At 45.5% G+C, this 25005-nt stretch overlaps 1 protein-coding gene across 2 annotated transcripts in view; it reads right to left on the reverse strand.

The window, feature by feature from the left end:
• EPG5 (ectopic P-granules 5 autophagy tethering factor) overlaps positions 1–25005 on the reverse strand; it is a 47914-nt gene that overhangs the window by 18924 nt on the left and 3985 nt on the right. The window contains exons 3-28 of one of the 2 annotated variants that reach the window (XM_078599861.1): positions 24708–24977; positions 24262–24508; positions 23634–23776; positions 22992–23099; positions 21907–21980; positions 21670–21790; positions 21064–21169; positions 20175–20331; positions 19512–19676; positions 18248–18402; positions 17717–17871; positions 16768–16899; positions 15635–15799; positions 14841–14963; positions 13518–13783; positions 12098–12238; positions 11615–11762; positions 10337–10534; positions 8633–8743; positions 7286–7408; positions 6716–6882; positions 5882–6172; positions 4569–4692; positions 3974–4100; positions 2852–3029; positions 297–471 (exon numbers count right to left, since the gene is read on the reverse strand). In XM_078599861.1, the coding sequence (XP_078455987.1) occupies positions 297–471; positions 2852–3029; positions 3974–4100; positions 4569–4692; positions 5882–6172; positions 6716–6882; positions 7286–7408; positions 8633–8743; positions 10337–10534; positions 11615–11762; positions 12098–12238; positions 13518–13783; positions 14841–14963; positions 15635–15799; positions 16768–16899; positions 17717–17871; positions 18248–18402; positions 19512–19676; positions 20175–20331; positions 21064–21169; positions 21670–21790; positions 21907–21980; positions 22992–23099; positions 23634–23776; positions 24262–24508; positions 24708–24977 (4170 nt within the window). Of the gene's footprint in view, positions 1–296; positions 472–2851; positions 3030–3973; positions 4101–4568; positions 4693–5881; positions 6173–6715; positions 6883–7285; positions 7409–8632; positions 8744–10336; positions 10535–11614; positions 11763–12097; positions 12239–13517; positions 13784–14840; positions 14964–15634; positions 15800–16758; positions 16900–17716; positions 17872–18247; positions 18403–19511; positions 19677–20174; positions 20332–21063; positions 21170–21669; positions 21791–21906; positions 21981–22991; positions 23100–23633; positions 23777–24261; positions 24509–24707; positions 24978–25005 lie in introns of both variants that reach the window. The other variant, XM_078599860.1, reaches the window with a different exon arrangement.

Consider the following 25005-nt stretch of genomic DNA (forward strand, 5'->3'; position numbering starts at 1 on the left):
ACAGTCAGTTTTGTAAATCCAATGCTGGATGAGGACGTACCCATGCTCTGCAGGTCATAGAAGTTATTTGACCATGCTTCACAAAGCTGGTAAATGGGCGGTGATGAAGGTGGGAAGCATATACATGGGGAAATGAGAGTACATCAATGGATTTTGCGGTCCGATGAAAACCTAATATGGAGGTACACGCACATGACAAGAGAGGTGAGTTTGCCGATAGAAGCACAATCCAGCAACCACACTCACCCACCCCAGTATTGCTCACACTGGTAACATGAACATGGGAGGAGGCAGACCTTGATGGTGACGGTGGCAGCCCCAGTGCAGGAGTGCGTGGAGGAGGAGGTGTAGCCGGGCCTGCACTCCAGCTGCAGCACCTCCTGGTCCTCCCCGTTGTAGTAGAGCCCGGGCAGCAGCTCGAGCAGGTCCTGGTCCAGCGCCACCTGCCTGCACTCCCGCACTGTTGCTTGGCTGCACACACAAAGACAAAGCCTTAATAGACTATTGGGGCAGGTACTGTTAGCGAGCACCTATGAAGGCCAGCACGGTATATTGTCTCCCCAGTGGCGATGTTTACACACTCCACCAGAAACTCATTTGAGGCTGAGTCGACCTAAGGGAGGGCCAAGAACAGTTGAAATAATAGTCCCTGGTGGTCCTCATGAGCGGAAATTGAAACCCGGGTCACCGGGTTCCTAAGGCAGTGCGCTAATCTCTGCACTACAACTCCCCCCACACAAGTGTAGCCTAACAGACCATTGAGCATTGCTCGTGAGCCTATTAATTCTGGCACGGCGATAGGGTGATGTGGCCAGCAGCAAACACAGTTCTTACGTCTCCCCAGCGCTGATGTTTGCAGGCTGAGTCAACCCCAGGGAGTCCAAGGACAAGTTCTGATACCACTTAAAGCAGATGTTAGCCATGAGTGGTAATCGAATTCAGGTCGCTCAATTCATACCCCTCGATCGCATGTAAACCATTAGCTAAATAAAAAATGCATGAATTAGATCATGCGAAGCAATGTCAGTTGAAATAACTACTTCAGAGCTATGTAAAATGAACACCACCCTCTTTCCATGCAGCAAACGCCCCACGTGCACACAAATCAGATCAAGTTATTTTTGTATTTTTCCACGTCCCACTTAAAAGGCTTATTAGCCATGTGGGACCACGTAGCCCAAGGTGCACAGGGATGTCACAAGAGACTGACCGTCCTTTCAGCTACAATATTTCCAGTAGCCATGCAACGATGCAAGGGGGGTGTGTTAAGGTAATCTTTAACTTCCTAATTTCCAGTGTGAATGGGCAGCTCAGGTGGTCAATGCCATGGCACAGAACTGAGCCAGCACCGCTTAGAACCCTCGCTCCAAATTCACATCCGGACAACCAACGGTGCTCAAACTGTATTTTCGAGTGCAGAGAGTTAATGGACTAATCGAAGTGACTCATATTAAACTTCACTTCTTCTGCCACGCTTTTTTCTCGCACTCATGTGGGGATCTCTGCTGTCCTTGCCAACGTTCTCCCTGCTGCCCTGCCCTGTCCCATCTCTCTTTCTACTCCTCAGGCCACCATGTCTGATCGCATCACATTGCCTCACTTCTGCTTCTGCCTTTCTCTTGATCTCTTTCCTTACACTTGCATCACTAGCACCTTCTGACCCACGTAATTTTCCTGTCGTCTCTCAACATGATCAGATTAAACTCGACTCTTTTCAGCAATTCCAGCTCTATGGATTAAACATTTCATATATGACTGCCGTGTGAAGAACACTCCGTCCCACACATATAACATTTGGCACGGTTTCTGGTTTTGTAAATATATGGCCCTTTATTTACCCAGGAAATCTGCATTGGGATGTTGGTCAATTAAATTAGCAATGTACAGGTAGTCCTCTACTTACGATGGAGATGCGTTACGACGACCCCATCGTAAGTCAAAAATATCGTAAGTCGAAGATGGCCTAGCCTACCCAGGAGTCTTAAAGAATGGTGATAATTTAGCAAAACAGAGCAATTTACAGTACCGTACTGTATCAACTATATACTGTATTTATGAATTCCAATACTGTATTGCACAGTAAAATGTAAAGTAAAAAAAACAAGGTAAATTCTTAGCCTACCGATATGAACTGCAATTTAATAGAAAGTTTTTTTCAGGAAACAATCCTATCTGCTATAAAAACTTTGAACATGTATTGAACACTGAGACAACTTAACTTAACTGCCATCGTAAGATCGAAATATCGTAAGTCGGACCATCGTAACTCGGGGACTATCTGTATATTATAATTGTGAAATACGTGGAAAAGGAAAAATAAAATCCAACGAGTCATGACATAACCATGGTTGAGAATATCATCAATGTGTCATCATCACAATCATCATCAAGAGAATTTCAAATGATTTGCGTCAACATGTGATGAGCATAAGTCTCACGGAGACCCCGTACGCACTGTGGCAATACGTCAGCTCAATGTAAATGAAAACACAGTTGAGTTTGCAAAAATGTTTATTCTTTGTGCTACATCAGGGCATAGCAATGTGTTGTTCAATTGTTTTAGCTGTGTCAACACCAGTGTAAAACTGGCATTGAAATCAATAGCTGCAAAATTGTTAAAGACAAATGCTCTGCTCTGATGATGCAATTAATTGCGCTTTTCAGGGCATTCACCACACATGCTCACCATTACACACACCTGCTCGCCACACACTAAAATCACCAACCACACTCACCCAATACACTCACCATACCTCCCGACACTCACCAGGCCCTGTACACTCAGCAGATCGATCACACTCACCAGACCCACCACACTCCCCCGCACACTCAGCAGGCCTCCCAAACTCACCAGGCCTGCTGCTGCAGCACCTGCAGGTCTTTGGCGACGAGCTGCTCGGCGACCCGGTCGTCGCACAGGCAGGACGCCACCACAGCCGGCACCGGGGCCTTCAGCCAGGGCAGCGGGGGAGGCTCACAAGGCCGCTTGGGTCTCGGAGGTGAACCCCGGCTTACGCTCTTCCCAAGCTCTGCTCAACGACAAACGTGGCAAAGCAAGGGTTGAGTCTGGTCAATGCTCGCGAGGGAGACTGCCTGGGTCTTGTAGGCGACGTGGACATTTAAAAATGATTACAATAATTTCGGTGGTTAGAGGCAAATATTGTTAATTCCAACAGCTTGCAATTCCATGTGACAACAGGTTTGCAAGAGGATGTATAATTTTATTTGCTCGGTTCACCTAGGCAAACGTTAATAGGAATGTTTTTTTAAACATTTAAACGCTTATGACAAGTCATTATTAAGCACTAATAACTCAGCCCCACACTGATTATACGAAGTCACAATTCATGGTTGCAATCAGGTTCACGGATCTATTCTTTTTAAATCCTTTATATTAAGTTCACTTGCACGCTTGCTTGCTTGCTTACGACCGTGCAAATCTTTCGGTCGTTTTTTAACCCACTTCCCGTGATCCAATCAAGCTGACATTTTACACACACACTCGTTGTGTGTGACAATTACTTTTCGTGAAAAAAAATTCCAAAATTTTACACTTTTTAGGACAAAAATATTATATTTAATTACCAATTGCTTAATGGTTGCATGCAATCATCTGACCCATAAGTGGCAGCCATCTCAAGCCAGAGGACGAGAAGACTCTAGCCGCCACGCATATAAAGGATTTATAGTGAAAAACTTTGTTTTTACGGGTTAATTTTTTCATCTCTTTAAAACACCTCCTTCAATTCTTCCTGTCTCATTTGTTTAGCCAAGTTCACGCCATCAGCCAAAATCCCGCATTGGCATATCTTTGCTAATAATATGCCCATATAAGAAATAATCTATCTGTACACATGTGATTTGATGCAATTTCTCGAGAGCGGAAGAATCGATGATAATTGACGAATTTGTGCAAGCCTCGTTATTATTGATAGCGGTAACAGAAGGGGTCAATTGGACACTGGACACTCACCCCCAGGTGCCGTGTTGCTGCCAGGGGTCAAAACACCATTACTCTGCAGCTCCTTCAGCCAATCGTTACGGCATCCCGCAAGGTCGCGACCTATCAGGGTCATGTCCACAAACTCCAACCACAGGTCCTGCAGCAAAAACGTGTCAAACTCAGACTCATTACAATACCGATCACCTGTCACGTTATCTGTTGTTACACTATCTGCTGTCACACTATGTTACCACATTAAGGTACAGTATCTTCATACCACTATCTGCTATCATATTATATCTTATCACCTTATCAGTCTATCACTCTATGTTAACACATGGTCTGTTATAAACCTATCTGCTGTCACAACTATCTGATATCATTAATAACAAGCAGTGTCAGACACTTAATAACATCTCAACAATCCACACAATCCTATTCAACAGGCATGGTTTCCCACAAACTTACCATTCCGCAATATTTGGTATGATTATGAAAAAATAAACATTTATATTTATTACGATGATAGTGACAATATTGATGGCCACAACGATGTCAGTTTTCAAAGAAAAGCACCAACCACGTGAGTGAACACTTACACTGAGTAAGCATACAGCACCCTCACCTGGTCGTTGTTGAAGATGCGCACCATCCTGTGGGGGTCGTAGTGCAGAGGAACAGACGGGAGGTACAGGTCGGCGCCCTGCAGCTTCTCGTCATCAAGCCAACAATGGAACAGGTGAAACAGCCTGGGGCAGCCAGAAGGTGAAACACACGAGGCACACATCACAGTGGGGACCCAGAGGTGAATGTGCTTCACTACTACATCAACCCTTCATCCCCGGGTGAGGCTCCTTAACAAGTTGTGTGTGCATCTTTGTCTCTGTGTATATATCTGTGTGCATGTGTGTGTAGGGGTGAGGTGCTCACTAACAGCACTTGCCCCAATGATCTGTTCAGGCTATACTGGGGGATATTTGTCTTTTGTGGGGGTGAGGTGGCATGGTGAGGTCAGTGCACTTTGCTACAAAGCTTGGTGACCCGAGTTCTATTCCCAGCCACGGAAAACATCAGTGGCGAATACCTGAAGTGTTTATGAGACTCCCCAAAGGCGACTCAGCCTTGAATTAGTACCTCGTGAAGTGTGTAAATATCAGCAGTGGGGTAGACAAAGGTAGCTGTGCACAGTATTGGCAATGCCACCCCATTGTGTGCCATGCAGGACTTAACAGGTTCTCGCTCAACAGCGCCTTTTGGCGTCATCTGGTCGAACACCATATGAAACTAGGCTCCAAAGAAAGCTGTCTCTGGTATGGACCAATCAGTTTCAAAGAAAATGACTGCAAGTATTGAGGTTAATGTAAGCATGATTCCTTGCAAAAGGTGTCAGTTTTGTTTCCAGAAAAAAGGGGGAAAACCCTATTAGTATAGCTTGTTTACCATTTTCTGTATGTATATTTGTACACATTTTCGCATGTTTATCTTTGTGTCAGTGTATCTATATACATGTCTGTGGATGTATCTGGATGTCTGTGCATGTTTCCTATTGCAGTGTGTGCCTGTGCGTGTGGTTGTGACGCTGGGGAGCATTCTCACAGGAGTCGGCGTGCTACTCTACGCACCCGGCAACCCGAGTTCAATTGATGATTATCTAAACAGGTCCTGGGCATTCCCTAGGTCGACTCGGCCTCAAATTAGTTTCTGGTGCAGTATGTAAACATCGCCATTAGGGAGACAAAGGCAGCCTGGCGTGGTGTTTTACACCCACTCTCTCTCGTGTGCCGTGCCAGCCTTAATAGGTGCCCGCAAACAGTACTTGCCCAAAAAGTATGTTACGGCTATGTGGGGAATCTTTGGTCTTTGTGGCTGTGACGATACTTTGATACAACAGGACAGCGACACAGCAATTAAGTAAATAACTTAAGACCAGCAGCATACTTCACAAGCTCCTTGTGCAGTTCGAGTGCAGTCGCTGCAGCCGTAGCAGAAGGGGCGGACGGAGAGGTATGAGGCTGCTGCGGCCGTGCAGGCGACGATGATGATGGAGGAACCGGAGGCGCTGGTGGACCTGTGGTGCCGACATTGAAGGTCTGCGGGGCTCGAACCGCTTTGCTGGCACCATGGTGGTAGTCGGCAAGCTCTGCAAGTCGCTTCTTCAGCCTGTCCAGCAGAGCGCGCTGTGCCGGCGCCTGGAAGAAGCGGCTACCCACGCTGCCCCCGTATGGCATCCTGCAAACACAGCGTGCGTATGACTCGCACAGCGAGCATGTATTCATTCATTGTGCATTAATTTTTATGTTTTTCCCGATTTTATGAATACCGTGATATCGCTGTCAAAGTATGAGATGAAGTGACCATTTTGAATGATTGCAGAGCAGCATGTCACCTGATGTTAATAGTCCGCTGAAGGAGATATCAAAGAACTACTTCTCTTCAAGTGACCTTTTTAATCCACACAGTAGGGCGTTGCAATTTCTGGCATGTCCTGCTACAGAGTGAAATGTTCATCGCATGACACTGAGACCTATATTGACTTCTCAGAGCCAGACCTCTGACAATTTATATGAAAAACCTCAGCGAATGTGATGTTTGTTTTGTGCAGTCATTGTCAGTCAGGTTGAAACCACCAATTAACCAATTTGATTTAATCAGTGGCGGCTAGAACCCAGGTTCACAATCCAGGATCTCTGCAGTGTCAGCTCAGTGCTCTGACCCCTGCTCGACCAGGTCACCTCCAACTGCATTGCTTACAACTGTGAATGGTGCCCATACCCGGTCTCCTGGCCTGGCCTGTGCAGGTAGAGGAGGAGAAATTTCTGCCAGATGAGAGGGAGCACGGGGTGGTCCTCTGGTGTGACCAGAGCCTGCTGTGCCCAGCGGTACACCATGAGACGCTGGGGCGATGGTGCCACTGGCATTTTCAGCTTGCTCTGTGCCTTCTGCGAAAACAGCAATTTAACGCGTACCACCGACCATCGAGTGTTATAAACAACTGCAACCCGAAAATAAATGTTGTAAACGCACTCCTGTATTGTATAATAACTAGGCATGCAACAATACACAATAACTTTTTTTTTACTTTGTTGTGAATGTAGCATCTCTAGCAGTTGCAGGGACACGTTAACAATCACATGGAAGAGATAAGTGAAAAAGTCAACAATTAAAATAACGATGTATCAAGGTACCAAGAGCAAAGCAATGACTTTAACTGATTAATTATTGCACGGTTACAAGCCAAGTAGCAGTATTAATATCCGCATTGCATGTTTATTTTAACAGGTGTTAATGAAGAAGGTGCAACAACAGAGGTGTGTGGTTAGAGATGTTTTGTGAATCCTGCACCTTCAGGGCTTGCTCGGGGCTGAACATGGGGTTCGTCTGCAACTCCAACTCCACGTGCTTCCTGACCTGGGAGTCCTCCTCGAAGATTGCTTCTGTGTTCAGCACCGTCCATGCAAACCACACCTGCAAAACACAAAACACTCCTCGTGAAGGCATATGGACTGCCGGGGCAAATACCGTTAGCGGGCACCTATTTGGGTTAGCACAGCACGTGTTTTCGCAGAGTGGCATAACCAAAGCCATGCACTCCTGGTGATCTTTGTTTTTCCGGGGTAGACAATGATACACTGTAACAGATGTTCATTTTAGGCTGAGTCGACCGAGGACAACTACAGACCACAAATTCAATTAAGAATAGAAATCAATTTGGGTAAACAGGAATTTGGAGCCAGAACACCAGAAGCATAGCATGGTAGAAGTGCCAGCCACAAGTGGCTGCGTGGGGACATGTGAACCTATTGGGCAGTGACACAGCTGAGTGGAAGCGTGTTCGATCCTTGGTGCAGAGGGTCACAAGTACAAATCCAGCGGCAGCCACAATTATCACTGTGGGTGTAAAAGCCTCAATAAAAGCCATCTGTTTCACAACGGACATTAAAGATTTCCTGACGTCATTCGCAAGAGTTGGCCATTGTGTTCCAGCGTCAGGATCCACATTTTCCAAAGGAGAAAATGATCCGCAAATTACTAATTTGGGATTACACGGAGCAATTATTGTCCTTATACTGGCAGACCAATGCCTGTTTGTAGACCAGGTGCTGAGTCATCTTGTGTCCACAGGGGCAGCTGCCACTTGGGGTGCCTTTCAAAATTGATTAGAGATGAGAGGTAAAGCGGTCCGAGATGCTCCGGCAAAAAGGGTGATACATCAAAAATGAATAATTATTATGACATACAACATATGTGCATTAAAAAAATCAAGGATTCTTGCATATATTAATCGATCAATCGATGCATCTTTACACGCATAATACCAAATGACAAATGTTTAAGGCGCGAAAGAAGTTCAACATAAGTAGAACATAGAGCACAAGTTTGTTTGTGTAGTGGTTAGCACACTGCGCGATGAACCCAACGACCCGAGTTCATTTCCCGCTCACAGCCAACACCAGTGACGATAATCTGAACCGGTCCTGGGCCTCCGCTCGGTCGATTCAAACGAGTACCTGGTGCGGTGTGTAAACATCGACACTTGGGAGACAAATGCGGCCGGGCGTGGTGCTCACCACCCACCCTCTCGTGTGCTGTTCCGGCCTTCATAGGTGCCCGCTAACAGCACTTGCCCCAACAGTCTGTTAAGGCTATATAGGGGATCTTTTTTTTTTATCTACGTCACTGTTCCCTCACCTCTGAAGAATTCGCCTCTCCCTCTATGAAAGATGGCGTTGGATTTCCTGACACCACCCAGCTGATCAGGGACGAGACAATTCCCTTGTCCCCGTGGTACCCGAGGGCGGTCTGTGATGGCAAACCAACAGAAGGCACACAGGACAAAATTATACTATATTTAAATGAATAATACCGGTCATTCCATTGAAAACCCATCACTTTTAACCATGCCATTTGCATTTTCCTGGTAAAGCCTCACCGAGTCTCAAGATTTTTTTTTCTCGAGGGTTCTGGAATGTTAGGCCAATTCCATTAATGAGCATTGTGCATGTGGAAGGAAATTGAAATACCCAAAGTAAACCCATGTATGCGAGTGGATATCACTCAGAGCACTGTGCAGATAGAATCAACCCACAAATAGATCTCATCCAGATTTGAAGCTTTCGTGACTGCAATGATTCATATTCTCAGGTTTTTTCGGTAAAGTCACGTAGGTAAAAACATTAAAATTAATGAAAGTAAAATAAAACAAAACAAAATAAAATTCACGACGTTTCGGAGGCAACACAAGTCTCCGTCATCAGGTGGGACCGTCACAGCCGAATTAGCTGCATCAAGTGAAGCAATGATTCAAGATGTAATCCCTTATAAGCAAGTTGAAGGGAGGTGGAGAGGGGGGGGGAGAGCTTATCAGGCTGTGGTAGCCAATGAATGGAAACGTATCGGGAGGGAGGAGGAGCGGTGATCAAAGACTGCACGGAGTGCTCAACACAATGAATGGAGACGTGTCGGGACGGAGGGCGAGCGGCGATCAAAGACTGCACGCAGTGCTCAACACAATGAATGGAGACGCGCCGGGACGGAGGGCGAGCGGTGATCAAAGACATCACGTAGTGCTCAACACAATGAATGGAAACGTGGCGAGCGGTGATCAAAGAACAATGAAGAGATTACTGTTAAACACTGTGGATGTTAACACTCGGTGAAGTAAATTAAAATAGTGCCTGTCAGATAAGATGGTCCAAAAAGTGTAATTAAGTCTTTTTTGCGTGGTTAATAACATCTTTCCAGTGATTACTGAGTTTGTACCCATCATCACGGTTGAAATTATGTCTGTGTTTGTATATTTGTATGGCTTCGTGTACAAACCTTTGATGGTAGCCCGGAGGTTTGCAGAGAACCTTGGTCTCGGAAAAGACAATTTCATGAGAGCCCGCCGAGTTGTAGCAATGATCGGCAACGGCCGAAGAATCAGTTCTGCCGTGTTTCAGATCTGACTTGTGAATTTTATTTTGTTTTGTTTTATTTTACTTTCATTAATTTTAATGTTTTTACCTACGTGACTTTACCGAAAAAACCTGAGAATATAGATCTCATCCAGTGAACAATATGTGGATTTAATTCAATGCTGGCCATCTTGCGGGCCCATGCCTAAAGCATCTTAGGACACAATTATATTTAAATGGTATATACATCCAAACTATATACTGTATTGTTAAATCCGGTATGTACTGGAAGTCATCCATCCCGTTACTAAATAGGCTCAATACGGGTTTTCTCCAGGCACTCCAATTTCCTCACACGAAAAATAATAAAAATTGGCCAAACATTCCAATGCAGAACACACCTTAAAAAAGGGTTCTTGAGACTCAGAGATGCTCACGTAGGCAGCTTAATGAGGTTATACAATTGAAGCCACTGGCCCTCCTTCCCCTGGGTCACCTTGTGGAGGAGGTAGAAGACTTTGTGCAGAACTTCCTCCTGGCGGTGGTAGAAAGCCGCCTTGCACAGCTGGTCAAGCAGGAAGAGGCCGAGCGGCTCGCGGTACCAGCCCCCGAAACTCGTGAGCAGCTGGCACCAGAAGTCCAGCACGGCCGCAGGGCCCACAGCTCCCGGGTGGCAGCTGTCGGAAGCATGGGCCTGGAAAAGGGCCGTCAGAAAAAGGGCAAAAAGAGGGGCGTCACAACGGAGAAGGCTGCGACGGACGTCTCTGAGAAAGGAACAACCAGTGGGGGGGGGCTATTGAGCGTGCAGGTGATGCATAGGGGGCACAAGGGGCAGCATGGAACCCACAGGCACCGGGCGATGAAGAGGGGAATACTCGACAAGGGGGGGGGGGTTTCTCCCATTTAATTCCTCGCACCAAGGTGCATTCCAGTCACTTCTAAGGCACTGGACACAATGCGCTCCTTTCTTGTCTATGCGTAAAGCCACACTTGAGGTCAGATGTTTGTGACTTTAATTTAAGAGGCTGTACGTTGTAATTGTCAACGTCAACTTTTATGCGTCTGAAATGCAACAAGCATTTTCTATGAATATTGACAGAGTACTGCGCTAGGCAAGTGAAGAAGCATCAATTAAAATGGTTTCTGCCAAAATACCTCCGACATTACTTCCTTCAATCTGCCAGTTAGTGCAACTGTTGCACAGTTCACGACACATTCTCATTCTCGAGTTCTCTGCCCAAGCACAGGTTCCTGGATCAAGTTGCCTCCCATATTATCCGATGTCAATTCCCTCCAAACGCATTGCAACACCACACAATGTGCCGAGGCTCTTGAGCCAGAACTATTGAAGGAGAATTGCAATGACATCTATTTGCCTTCCGCAAAAGTATCTTTCCATTGACATCATCACTGCACGACTGGCTAACAAGATCATAATTGGATCCATGACCAGCAGTGAGCCAGACATGGAGTGCGGTGCGCACAAAAGACAAAGATCCGCCGTAAAGCCTTAACAAGACTGTTTGGGGCAAGCGCTGTTAGCGAGCACTTGTTCGGGCTGGCACAGCACACGAGGGGGTGGGTGGCCAACACCATGGCGAGCCGCTTTTGTCTCCCTAGTGGCAATGTTTACATAACGCACCTCATCTCATCTGAGGACCGGTTCAGATAATCGTCACTGGTGGTGAGCGGGAATCGAACTCGGGTCACTGGTTTTGTAGCGCAGTGCACTAACCACTACACTACCGGGGTGCGTACACACACACACAGACACCTGTATGACGCTGTTCAGGAGCCGGACATTTTCTCCGAAAGCCGGGGCACTGGAGAAATGCTGCGTGACTTTGTGGGTCACCTGCTGAGTCACACCCTGCGCCACCCCGCCGTCCACCTGCAGGAACGTCTGCACCAGCTGCAGAAATCTGGGACGGGCAACGCCGACAATCAATAAAATTACAACAAAAATTCCAAGCTGTTACTGGTGGCTCTAACCCTACTTTTAGCAACTTTCAGGAAATTCACTTTGAGCCAAGACTAAGTGTTGTTGCCAACTGTCTATCTACGTGACTTTACCGAAAGAACCAAAGAGTATGTTTCGTCCAAGTTTTTGGTACAAGAATGTCTTAATGATAACAATGGGGAAAATGTATTTTAAAAAACTGTTTCGCCCATTTTGTGGAAAGTGAACCATTAGATAGTCAATTGCTAGGATACGTGAGTGGCTATTTAAGTAAGGCAGTGATGTCGGCTACGCAACTGTTGGTTCTTGAGGAGGTAGAATGGGCATGAGTAGAACCGGGGCAGGATCTTGGCCAGAGTGAACACGGTGGCCCGGAGGCAGCGAGCGTCCACCAGTGCGGAAAGCAGAAGAACGCCCTTTGCACAGAATTCTTCCACACTGGGGGGACAAAGACAACCGCAAAAGATCAGAGGAAGACGCGACCCACAACAACTCTAATGCTCTGGTTCAATGTGCCATTGGCTACGTACGGTGCACAAGAAGTACAACATACATACTTACTCCCATACGTTTCACCACAATGTCAATGCAGTGAAGTCACGAGAGAAACGAGGACTTTTACAAAGCACCTGAATGTGAATTTTAGCAGGCTTTTTTCTCATTCGTAATAGTGTAACAACACCGACGACCGAATCACTAGGAGTCACATGGAATGAGGAAGATCTCATCAGATCTCAGAGTGGGCAACCACCATGCACGTCAGGTTGTCATAGGCATCTCCTCAGTTGTGCTACGTGGTAGGTAGCAGAGGGCAGCGCACGAAACGCCATCGCTGAACTGTGCGCCGATGTGCCAACGTCTATGCTGACCCGCCTTCACCAACGCGCATTGACCAGTGCGCGGTGCGGTGTGATAAAATAACCAACACGGTACACGCAGAGTGGGGAAGCCCTCATCCAGCAGTGGATTGACAAAAGGGCTAAGACATGCACAGCAAAAGCTCTGTTATCGGGCACCCATGGGGAATGGAGGGTGCCAGTTAATCAAATATGCCGGTTATCTGAGAGTAATATTTATGGTTCAACAAAACTCCCAAGTACTTTTCAAGAAAGAAACTAAGCCTACATTTTTACAATATTATAAATTATATACTATTTTACAGAGGTACCCACCAGTCACATTGTACAGAATTCTATGTTGATTATAGATCAGCAGTGGGGCCGTTTAGAGTACAGTATATTATCGGACAGTACAATACGTACAGTAAAACCTTGGATTGTGAGCATAATTCGTTCCGGAAACGTGTTTGTAATCCAAAGCACTCATATATCAAAGCACTCGTATATCAGTTGTGATCACGTGACGCTCGGCAGACAAAGCGTATACACATACTACTCGTATTGCAAGACCTCGCTCGTTTATCAAATTGATATTTATTTTAAAATGTTGCTCGTCTTGCAAAACACTCGCAGACCAAGTTACTCGCAATCCAAGGTTTTACTGTACAGACTGCCATCACTGCTATCACTCGGCAGCGTCCTAAAACTTCCGTAATAAGCGCACGGCAAGATGCCGGATGGCTGCTGGAATTTTTCCGGATACATGGAGGAGGATTTGTATTGCCGTCTACGACAGATGCCGTCTAATAAGAGCATTCCGGATGGTAAAGTGCCAGATAACAGAGCTTTCTCTGCACATGAATGTTAAGCCGCCGCACCTGTGCCCCAGCGTGGTGATGGACAACGCCAGGTAGCAGCCCAGCGGGATCCCGACGGCCACCGCCTTGCGCAGGGGGTGCAGCTCTGTGTCGGCCGCCAAGTCCGGCACGGCGCGCGGTGGCGGTGGCGTCGTCACCCCCGCCCCCCCTGGGAGGATCCAGTCCATGTGGTGCAGCTTCAGCCGCAGCACCAGCTCCCACGCCCATGCATTGAAGATGCTCTCGGGGGATTGACTGGCACGCACCACGCTGGCCAGGTACGACACCTGCGATCAGGCAAGATGTGCCCATCGTGAGCGAGCGCGGTTTCTAGGTTTAGCTGCCCAGTAAAGCAATGGGGAAGATCTACGGTGGATGCGGCCGGGTGATGGAGTGCAGAGAGTGGAAGGCTATGAGTTTGAATCCTGTTTGGCAGGGCTACTCAGCTCATATAATGTCTCTATGGTTGATAAAATTAAAACAGTTTTGTGGGAAGTTTACAATGGTTGATATATGGTGAAGTTGGCTGTTATCTTAGGAATATGGAATTGTCCCTACTAGCTCAGGGACTCCAACAGAGATGCCAACGATACCTCTCTCTACTCTACATCAAGATGCATAACTTCTGAGTCTTTACCAACAGTGCACAGATGCCCCCTTTTGGTAAAGTGCTCTTACTGGATATATATAGAACTACATTACTGGAACTGCCAAGGATCAATAGCATGTTGAGCACGTAAACTTTTGCGACCAATATTATTCATAATAAAGGTTTTTGGGTTAGATCACGTAAATATGTGACGTTACGCATCACCACCCGACAGAACCAATTAGTAAGGTTTGTCATGTAAACAAAATGTGCCAATTATTCCTAGTTCAGCACACCAGTGTGTTGGAAAGAAAACCCACAACATTTACAATTTGAGTACAACATTTCGCTGGTGATTACAACCAGTTTCATCAAGCAACTTGTCAGAATTGTAAAAAAGTATTCGTTTCCGGTCTTAAATAGAGTAAGATGATGTCATCACAGTATGTCTATCAGATGTGAAGATCAGCGGGGGGTTGATTTAGTAACATCAATTATAATGTGTTATGTTGATCTGTCAAAGCTTTTGCGGCCGTTTGCAACGCTCTTCCTTCTGATATGAAAGCCACTGGAGCTACGTACTTTTAAATCTAGATTGAAAACGAATTTCTTTAGGACTGCTTTTTGTGTTTAGTTTGTTGTCCTTCACCTGCACCTCCGATTAGCATGGTTGGCTACGTATTATGCAAACAAAGTTCAACATACATACATACATGCATGTCTCAATCGGTTTCACTCAAAGCGAGCGCAGCTACCTGCTTGATGCTCTCGCTGATGATGCCCCCGTACGGCTTGTTGGCGAGGAAGCGCTGGTAGGCCTCCATCACCAGCAAGGCCACCTCCAGATGTACAGAAGAATCCACAGCGAGGCCAGTGCCCTGTAGCAGACATGCAGTCGATTAAAGTGACACAGTATTATAGAGGACACTTTAAATACAGAATGAAGACGTAATTCAATTCTACGTCCAAGATATTCAGTGGTTATCATTTGGTCATGAATATAACTTTGCTTTGAAAATGTAAATGAAATAATCAGCTTAAATTCATTTGAATAAGCATATCATAATTTACATACGTGTGTTAATCCACTGTTGTATGAAGGGCACTGCATTCCGTGCGAATCAGTGCAGGTTTGTAAAGGGGCAGAAGGTAAGTGAAAGAGCCAGCACCAATTCAGATATCACTCGCTGCTGATGTTAGCCGTGGCAGAGAAACTACCTCAGGTTGACAGTGGAGTGCATTAAACTCCGGGCAACCGCTCCACCCATATAAATATAAAGTCTAAAAATATTACCAATCAAGAAAAGGAGGATTGATTGGTAAGAGACATCGCTAGAAAAGGTGACAGCCAATACACAATTCGAGCGACAGCCAAAAAGAATATTCGACAGAAGGACCACTGTTGAGAGAGATGAGATCAAGCCATGATAAAGAGTGAGAAACGTTGTGGCATCGCAGGCGATGGAATCAGGAGGCCATCATCCGGTGCATAAACCATGGTGAATGACGATGGGTTGCCTAAAAACTGGTGTCCACTAAACTCACTCACCTGTGCATTCAGGCCCCAGTTCATGCCCTCCAAGATGAGGCACGTGAGCTTATTCTGAACAGTCAGGAGCCCATTCTCAACCAACCAGTTCCCAAGCAGGATCAGGTCTTCTGACGTGGGCCGCCACCAAGTCAACGGAAGCTCCTTGAAGAGGTACAAAGCAGCCTGCCGGAGGAAGCCATGAAACCGCAGTGAATATGGAAGGGGATTACAGGAAATTAAGGATAAATTAAGGGATCCATTGCTCTGCAAACAAGCGAAATCCCTCGGAAGTAAAATAGATGAAAGCACTGGATAACCATAACACGTGGGTTAACTTTTTTCACATCCTGAAAAAGAGATGGATAAGGTCACAAAGAGCCGGCTGATGGGCTTCACGTATATCTATTACAACCACAAGTACAAATAACTTGAACACCACGTGCGTACAGTCAAACACAAAACCTTACCTTGCCAGGTCAAGCACCCTGAGCTATTAGCACTTATTCCGAAGTGACCTGCCTGCACATGATGGCACATCGAAGTGGCTTACCAAATAATCTAAACACAGGCATTACATTCTGAAACTCTTGCAAGGAACAAATCATAATGGATTTGCAGATTCATACTTGCTCACTAATACCTTTGCCACCGCTTTAATGAAGTAATAATTTTGGCAAACAACATAAACATGCAAATGCACAAGTTTACATGTCATTCAAATATATTTAAATTGGTGTAATCTACATCATTGCAACTCAGGGTGATCATCCGAATCAGACGTATCCTGTGATGGTTGGAGGTGCAATTTTATAACGACAAGATGGCCTTCCTTTGTGGCTGGTGATCGAACAAAGAATGGTCACTGCACTGCACGCTTACAGATGCGCTTATGCGGCTATCTGGAACGCTCTTCATTCCGATATTAGGAAGCCACTGGAGCTATGCACTTTTAAATCTAGACTGAAAACTAATTTCTTTAGAACTAATTTTTGTGTTTTTGTTGTCCTTCCTCCCCCACACATCCGATTTGCACGGTTGGCTACGTACGGTGCGAAATAAGTTCAACATACATACAATAATAGATAACACTGTTATAGAAATCAGCATTATTATTTTGAAAAGATCGTGTCTACTGGACGCACCAATCCGACCTGGTCCAGGTTGTCTTTTGCCTGCGCCAGCAGCAGCGACACGACGTATGGGTGAGCACCGGCGATGACCACCAGCAGCTCCCGGCCCACCTTGGAGCACAGCTCCCTGGTCTGGGCGCTCACGTATGCGACCTGACGGCACAGACCCCGGAGACAAGACGCTGAAAACACAACGCAGTCATCCGCTTCGGTTGAACTGCTAGGATTTAAAGGAAGACGTAACCCAAAAAACAGACAAGCAGCTATTGTTGTCTTGTAGATTTAGCACCAATGTTGAAATCAAAAAAGATTCTAGAATTCGAGTCTGCCACCTTGAATCGTGACAATTCATTGAATCACCAATGAAGGTGTTTCGTTATACCCAATGGCGGAGCCAGGCTTTTCAGGTAGGGGGGGCAACCCCTCCAGCAATGGAAAATGATAGGAATTGTTAGTAAGTAAGGACTTGTCCCTTGCTTTTTATTCGACGCAGCCATTGATCGAGGGTCGAATTCGAACCGTGTGTGATCGGCATCATGCTCGCTGAAGGTGTTTGCCTTCAGGGAAGTCGTGTACTGTATACGCAACTGCGCATAATTCTGTGAGTCACTAATAACCGCTTTGCCGTTACTTATTGCAAATTATATACTCAGACTATTGTCCTATCATCTCATATAGTCCCTGGCACATAATAATATGCTACACAGTGGCAGTCGCAAAATGCCGATTTATTACTAATAAACCCCAATGATCCGTTCACAATTAGGGATTTCGATTGGATCATTGGGGGGGGCACGTGCCACCCCACTCCCCCACTGGCTCCGCCAGTGGTTCTACCTCCTCGCAGATTATAGGTATCTACGAGAATTACATTTTTACCATTGCATCTCCCTTTAAGACCTCCTAATTTGTACAGAAGACGTTGTGTGTAGACAATCATAAACCCTGCATAATGATGAGCAGCTCTTACCCGGTATATCTCCAGTGTTATGGTGCTCACAAGCTCCTCGTCGTCATCCTCTCTCTGTGCCTGGGCCATTTTTCCGAAAGCGGTGAGAAGGAAGATCGCCTCCGACTCATCCAGGCCGGACAGGTACTCTTCAAACGTGTCGCAAAACTCTTTGTCTTCAGGATAAAAAAACGAAAACCAACAACAAAAGAATTTACAGGGCTGGTCTATCCCAACTTCACTTACTGCAACACAGCATTGGGAAGATTGGGCAATTTCCATGTGTCTGGCTTGTGAAAATAAACCGGACAACCAGGAGAAAATCCAGGCATATCAGGAGATAACACTCAAAGCTCCACATATGAAGCTGAAATAGTTATGAAAGGAACATTTCCCGTCTCATGACACTAACAACACGTATTTTTGCGTACCGATAGATTTTCTTGCAAATAACAGATATTAGCACATCAGGAACTAAATTCAAGAAAAAAAAATATGTAGAGAATAAAAAATACATCTGGATCGAGCTGCAAATATGTTGACTATAGTTACCAAGTAGCTTAGCCTTGCACTCGGTCACAGACAGACGCATGTATGGCTCCAGCCCCTCACGCTCTGAGAGATGCAAGCTGCAATATAGCCGCCACAGCATGGGCATGGACAGCCTTCCGTATGGCATCTCCGACATGAACTGCCAAATTCCCAACCTGCGTGCAGCATACGGCGAAGGTCACATGCGGCATCACACAGCGAGTTAACAAAAACCCAACGCACCAGATCAACCGTAACCACAACCGCCCAAAAACAATTCAGGCAAGGGTGTTGTACAATTAGAAAAAAAACTGCACCAACTGGTTAAATATTAGGTCCCCTTTTTACAACACGGTGGTATGCCGATGAACAACAACTATGCAATGCTGTATGTCAGATCTCCCTTGAATCAGGTCTCCCGGTTTCGAGAATTTCGCCGAAATGGGATCTCACCTGGTCGCAAAAAAGCTTCACACGTGTAAGATGATAACATTTTTTTCTGTTTTTCCTTGTAGTTTAGCTTTTTTCATGAACAATGTATGGATTTGTAGCTGAGTTCTCCCTTGCAAGAAACTTAGTCTAAACGAGCTCACATGAGTTCACGTGTCCTACTAATTCATAACTGCACCACAGCATGGTCTCTCTCTAGCATGGGCACCCAATGCTATCAACCTATTGACATGCAGCGACATGCGTACCTCCCACCAACATCTCTACCAATAGCAATGTAACTGTGCACATGGCCTTGTACGCAGTCTCTGCTGTGCAAAGTAAAATCATTGCCATCATTTGTCTCGTTCCCTTAATATTGCAGTTGCTTATAAATGCCACGCAGATGCTCGCCACGTGAATGAGGAATTTTCATTGCTCATTTGAGCAGGGAGACGCTCAGACTTTTTGACTTGACATTTTGCAACGCGCGAACATTTTTCTTTTGACCCATCGCACCTGCAATAAGCATGGTTGGCTACGTGTGGTGCGAAAGAAGTTCAACATACATACAACAAGAAAAAACATCCGTTAAAAAAATTCAAGAAGACTAAAATGGTTAGGACATGTTTCACAAATGAACACAGAAAATGTACCACAACTCACAATCCTTACTGAAGTACAAATAAAAAGTAGCGCGAGACAAAATATGCGTTGATGTAATAAAGAACATTGAATAATCTGGGGTGTACGTATGACTGAAGCAACAAAGCTGGTCGCGAACAAAGATGGAGGGAAATCAATCGGCCCAAATTGGGAAAGAAAAAGAGTGGAGATTGACGGAGACATCACCAACCGCTTAGTCCTCATCACGAACGCGGCCGTGCGGAGAAAGAGCTGGTCAAACTCGGCCTGCAGCTTGCCCAGACCGTACTGCCGAAGGGCGGCAGCCGAGGCGACGGAATCGCGGTGCTGTTGAGAAAAGCGGCTCCAGCAGTCGCTCACGTGCGACACGGTGAGCCTGGACCGAGCACGGGTGGCACAGCGCAACGCAAAGTGAGCTCGCGATAAAGGCATCGGATTGTGTGCGTAGGAATCTTTTATATTTACTTTGTATATGTTGTACGTCTATCCGAGGAGGTATATAAACATCTTAGTTAATCGACGATGACTAGCAGATACAAATCAATACTGTTAACTGGGCAGTATTACCATTACACAAATTTTATATGATTATTTTATTGTACAATCATTGGTGACTTGGGAAAAACCATCAACTTGTTACAGTTCAGAATCCAATTTCATATTCGGTGGCTGAAACTCATATTCAAACCCAGCACCTTATTGTTGCTGGCTGTGTCCTCTAACACGGTATTAGCCCCCTGAACCACCCGGCTACCTCACTGGGTGTTAAGTTTCACGTCAAGTTAAAGCATCTCAGAAAATCAAATTGAGTATTACAACTACAACACAATTTGATCAAAGGGTGACTTGGGGGCACGTGCCACCGGCACCTCACCTCATCGTCTGCCCGATGCGCTTGACAAACTGTCGATAGCGAACCCTGTTGAAGGTTTCCAGGCCTGAGGCCAGGACCTCGATGACAGCTCCAGCCACAGCCAGCAGCTTCATCATCTCACCGCTTGTTGATTGGGCCACTGTGTATGTGCCATCATCTACAACACACACAAACACATAATACACATATATATAGACACACACATACACCCCCACACTGTGAAATGCTTTGAAAACTATTTATCAATAGGTGTATCAATTATCGGAATGTTCATGCTGTAAACATTTTGGAAAGATGTCCTATTTGGCCTATAATACCAAAACAATGTATAACCCGCGGAATGTTGCAGACCGAAGACGCGGTGCCAAGCTCCGTGTCAGATCGCATCCCACGGTTCCAGGGAGACTCAGTTAAATGTCGACTAATGTTAGCAAGCACCTGATAATGTTAGCACAGCAAAGCACAATACAACCAACAACAAGAGAGATACCAATTCAAAGTTTGCTAAAATATATATTGAATCATAAAAAATTATATGTGTATCAAATCATTGAAAAAAATTTCTCTTTTCCATCGATTCATTCCTATAAAAATAATTGCCGAGATTCAGGGAGCAACCACATAAGACCCATGGAAATCCTTGGGTTCAGTGTTAATGCCTGATCCTCAGACAAAATACGGCCCTATAATAATTCCTATGGTTCAATATTAATTGCAAAGGCTCAATATGCTACATTGACCTATCTCATATAGAAATAATAGTTATGACACAGTTAAAAATTCCAAAACTGGGACTTATACCGAGTCATAGTGAATATTAACAAAAGCACCGCTGCAGACTAATTACTCTTACAGCAGAAAAGCAAATGAAGACAAGTCGGCCGGCTACCTTGCATTCCCAGAAGTTTCTGAAAGAGCTCTTGGAAAGGGAACTGGCAGAAGAGTGCGACCAGGTCATTTTCGAGCAGTAGAAGCCAGCTGTCTTCATTTTCTTCCTAAACAAACACAGCGTCAACTCAACAAGGGGAGCAGTCACTAAATCCGGTAAGAAGAATGTATAATCTGGTGAGAGTGCGTACAAATCAAAAAAACAAAACACGTACATTTCAAAACGCAGTGCGAGAAACTAAATATAATAAATGGTAAAGAATACAAGTTTTTATAAAGGTCCCATTATAAATAAATTAATTGAGCAACACATACTTTCTAAACACGGCTGCTTGCGTTGTGGCCGAAACGTCGTGAGAATTATTTTATTATGTTTAATTTTTTATTATTTTCCTTCTACGTGACTTCACCGAAAGAACCAAGAAGATGAACTAGATATCAGCCAGTGGGTCTCTCGTGAGCCAGCGCCGAGATGAGAACACAGGCAAGGAGTGGAACAAAGCTCAAAGCGAGCCAGTTTCTATGTCTTTGGTGCCCGCGTACAAAGCCCAACACTCGGGCACAGTCATCGTCAACAGAGCTATGAATTGTGGCGCACGAAGTTCACCTCTTCTCCGGCTTCATCCACAAACGTCCAGAGCTGCTGCTTCTTGCCGGTGGCTTGAGCCGACACGGGGAATGGCGGTTTCTCCAGCGCTTTCAGCTGGCACAGGAACTCACTGCGGTTGCTAAACATCGGACAGGGCCGAAAATCTCAGTTGAAGAAAAAGCCTTCGAATTAAATTAAGAAATTCATAATAGGCACAACAAAACCTGGGAGTGCATACAGTGTAACAAAACCTACCGCACAGGTGACATGAGCACTGCCAAAGGCTTCATAAACCGAGACACAATTCCTGGCCCTTCGCCCATTCTGATCTGAAAAATCACACAAACGGCCAATTGTTAAATCGTGACACCAATGCTCATGATAACCCATTTGCTATACACGGTGTGTGCGGCTTGATATTTTTTACAAGTCAACGCAAAACTCATGTAGATATGTACCTGGCAGAGGTTTGACAATTCACACTCCCAGGGATTCAATGAACTGTCGCGATTGAGAGTCGTAGTTCAATTGCTAAATCGAATACTTAATTCACTTTGCAAGAAAGTACCCACCACCAGTGGGCGCAAGGGTGATTGGAACACATTACAAACAATAAGAATCTAAAAACATTTGCAATTGCACATGCGGTTCGACACATGCATCATAAACTTTAGATTCGATATTAATCAATGAAACAATAAAATGTCACACCACTAGCTCCTAGGCTTGTGTCCTGGGATTTGGTCATGAGGAGCAAGACCTTAAGTTTACTTTCAGGTGTGAGCAACAACATACATTGGTGATATCACTGTCAAGACAATGCATGAAAATCTAAAGCAGCCCTAACAGCGAAATAATATATGCTACAACACAACTACTGTCACTGTAAAAGGATTTTTTTCCTTCACATTACTAAAACCTCAATCTTTTGTAGAGCAGTACTAGATGAATGAAATGGAAAAATAATTTTCGATTTAAAGCTTTTGTGACTGCAGGGATTCATCTTCTTGGTTCTTTCGGTAAAGTCACGTAGAAGGGAAATAATAAAATAATAAAAAATAAAACATAATAAAATAAAATTCTCACGACGTTTCGGCCACAACGCAAGCAGCCGTCCTCGGGTGAAGAACAGGGCTGTCGGGAAGACAGCGTCCGAATGAACGTTGTGGCCGAAACGTCGTGAGAATTTTATTTTATGTTTTATTTTTATTATTTTATTATTTCCCTTCTACGTGACTTTACCGAAAGAACCAAGAAGATGAATAAATAATTGTGAAATATAACTATGGCTCTTTTTTTGTTTGTGTCGCTCTTGGGCTTATTTTGAGCAACTGCCTTACCTGCAAAAAGGGCGCAGCCCACTCAGCCACTCCTGCTGGGCAACGAAGAACGTGGTTCAAAAGAAAAATATCCTCATTTATCGAGCCGACCCTCAGGAGCACAGCCACCTGTGTAGAAACAACACAGATTAAAAACCAAACGGAAGAATACATTTCGATTTAAAGCTTTCGTGACTGCAGGGATTCATCTTCTTGGTTCTTTCGGTAAAGTCACGTAGAATGGGAAGTAATAAAATAATAAAAATAAAACACAACGCAAGCAGCCGTCCTCAGGTGAAGACCAGGTCTGTCGGGGAGACAGCGTCTGAATGAAACACCACCACGCTTGGAGCGTATATTTAAGCTCGGTTGGAAGGGGGGAAGGGCGCCTTGACAAAAGCATTTGCATATCAAGAGGAATTTAGCATATTTATGGGAAATGCAGCTGAGGACGGCTGCTTGCGTTGTGGCCGAAACGTCGTGAGAATTATTTTATTATGTTTTATTTTTATTATTTTATTACTTCCCTTCTACGTGACTTTACCGAAAGAACCAAGAATATGGAAGAATACATCCTGCTCGATCACGAATCGTAGAGAGCAATAAATGACACAGGTGATTGGGAGGATTTTGACAGCGCGAGGAGAGCCGACGACAGCTCACCAATTGTTGCAGCCACCCTTGCACGTCCGAGTTGAACTGTGCATCGGCGATAGATCGACGCTTGAAGCCGAACAGAACGCTGACGCTTCTCGTCAGCTGCAGCAGCTCGCTGACCGTGCACTTAGACTTCACAGTGCGTCGTTCTGAAACGGGCAGAAAGAAGTGGTCATCTGTGAGCAGGAGTAACTCCCGATGGACGCAAATACAATCGCAGAAGACGCACGCAACTCCAGTCGATTGGATAGTTGTCTTGTTCTTAAAATATTAGTGAATAATGCAGAGTTAAAACACGGGGAGGAAACACAGGTGTAACAGTTAGTTAATTTTTGAATAATATAAAAACTAACCACATTCATCATTTGCCAAATAATTTGTATAATAGGTTTCTCTAAAGATTGGTTTCGATTATAAATATCAAATTATATCATCTTCATGCACTTGCACCCTCAATACTTGGCAACCACCAAAATATGAAAAACAGCATCAACAATTCAGCAGCAATTTTTGACATTAATTATAACATTGTGGGGCAGTGAAACTGTCGGGAAACAAGAGTTACAAATGTAAGAGAAAAAGCGGTGAACCGGATCGTTGCGCCACTGAAGCAGACCCTGGTGCGAGGCGAGACCTGGGGGGCTGTCGACGCTGTGCGTGAAGGCACAGAAGGCGGGTGTCTGGCGCAGCAGGTGGTGGAGGTAGGACTCCACCTGCAAGCGAGACAGCACCGAAGTGTACGTGTGCAGTGCCAGCGTCTGGTAAAGCAGCTCCGACCGGGCCTTGAGCAGCCGTTGCAGCTCCGTGAACGCCCCGGCGTTCAGCTCCACCGTCTGGAAGTGGTGCTTCCCAGTAACCTTCACCTTGTCTGCACATATGCCCTGGATGAAGTGTGCAACGGAAACAAAACGTCATCGAACATCAGTGGGTCACAATCCTCTATCAAGTCTCTAATTTTGCCACAGAGCCACAAAAACAAGACTGTTGACTCAAAGTGGCCACGACACGTTTCAAAGGTTTGACATCAGAGGCAACAGTAGTATTGTGGTGGCTATAGAAGCACAGGAGCTGCCCCCTAACCTGTGCAGTGGCTTGGCCCTCAGTGAAGATCCACAGGCGGCGCTTGAGGGCCTTGTATTCGGACAGCATGGCCTGGAGCTGAGCCTGGGCCGAGAGCAGCTCACGCCGGCAGCGCAGGTAGTGCAGCAGCAGCTCGTGCAGCTCGTGGCCCTCCTGCCGCGCCTGCGACGAAAACTCCTCCTCCATGGTCACCATTGCCACCGGGCCCTCAAGCCAGGAGCACGGGTAGAGCATGCGCAGCTGCTCGTACGAGAAAGCTGCATCGGCTTCCTGCAAACAGGAACATGGAATTGCGGCA

The sequence above is a fragment of the Lampetra planeri genome, chromosome 13 (assembly GCF_965212315.1).
Source record: "Lampetra planeri chromosome 13, kcLamPlan1.2.h2, whole genome shotgun sequence".
Taxonomy (NCBI): domain Eukaryota; kingdom Metazoa; phylum Chordata; class Hyperoartia; order Petromyzontiformes; family Petromyzontidae; genus Lampetra; species Lampetra planeri.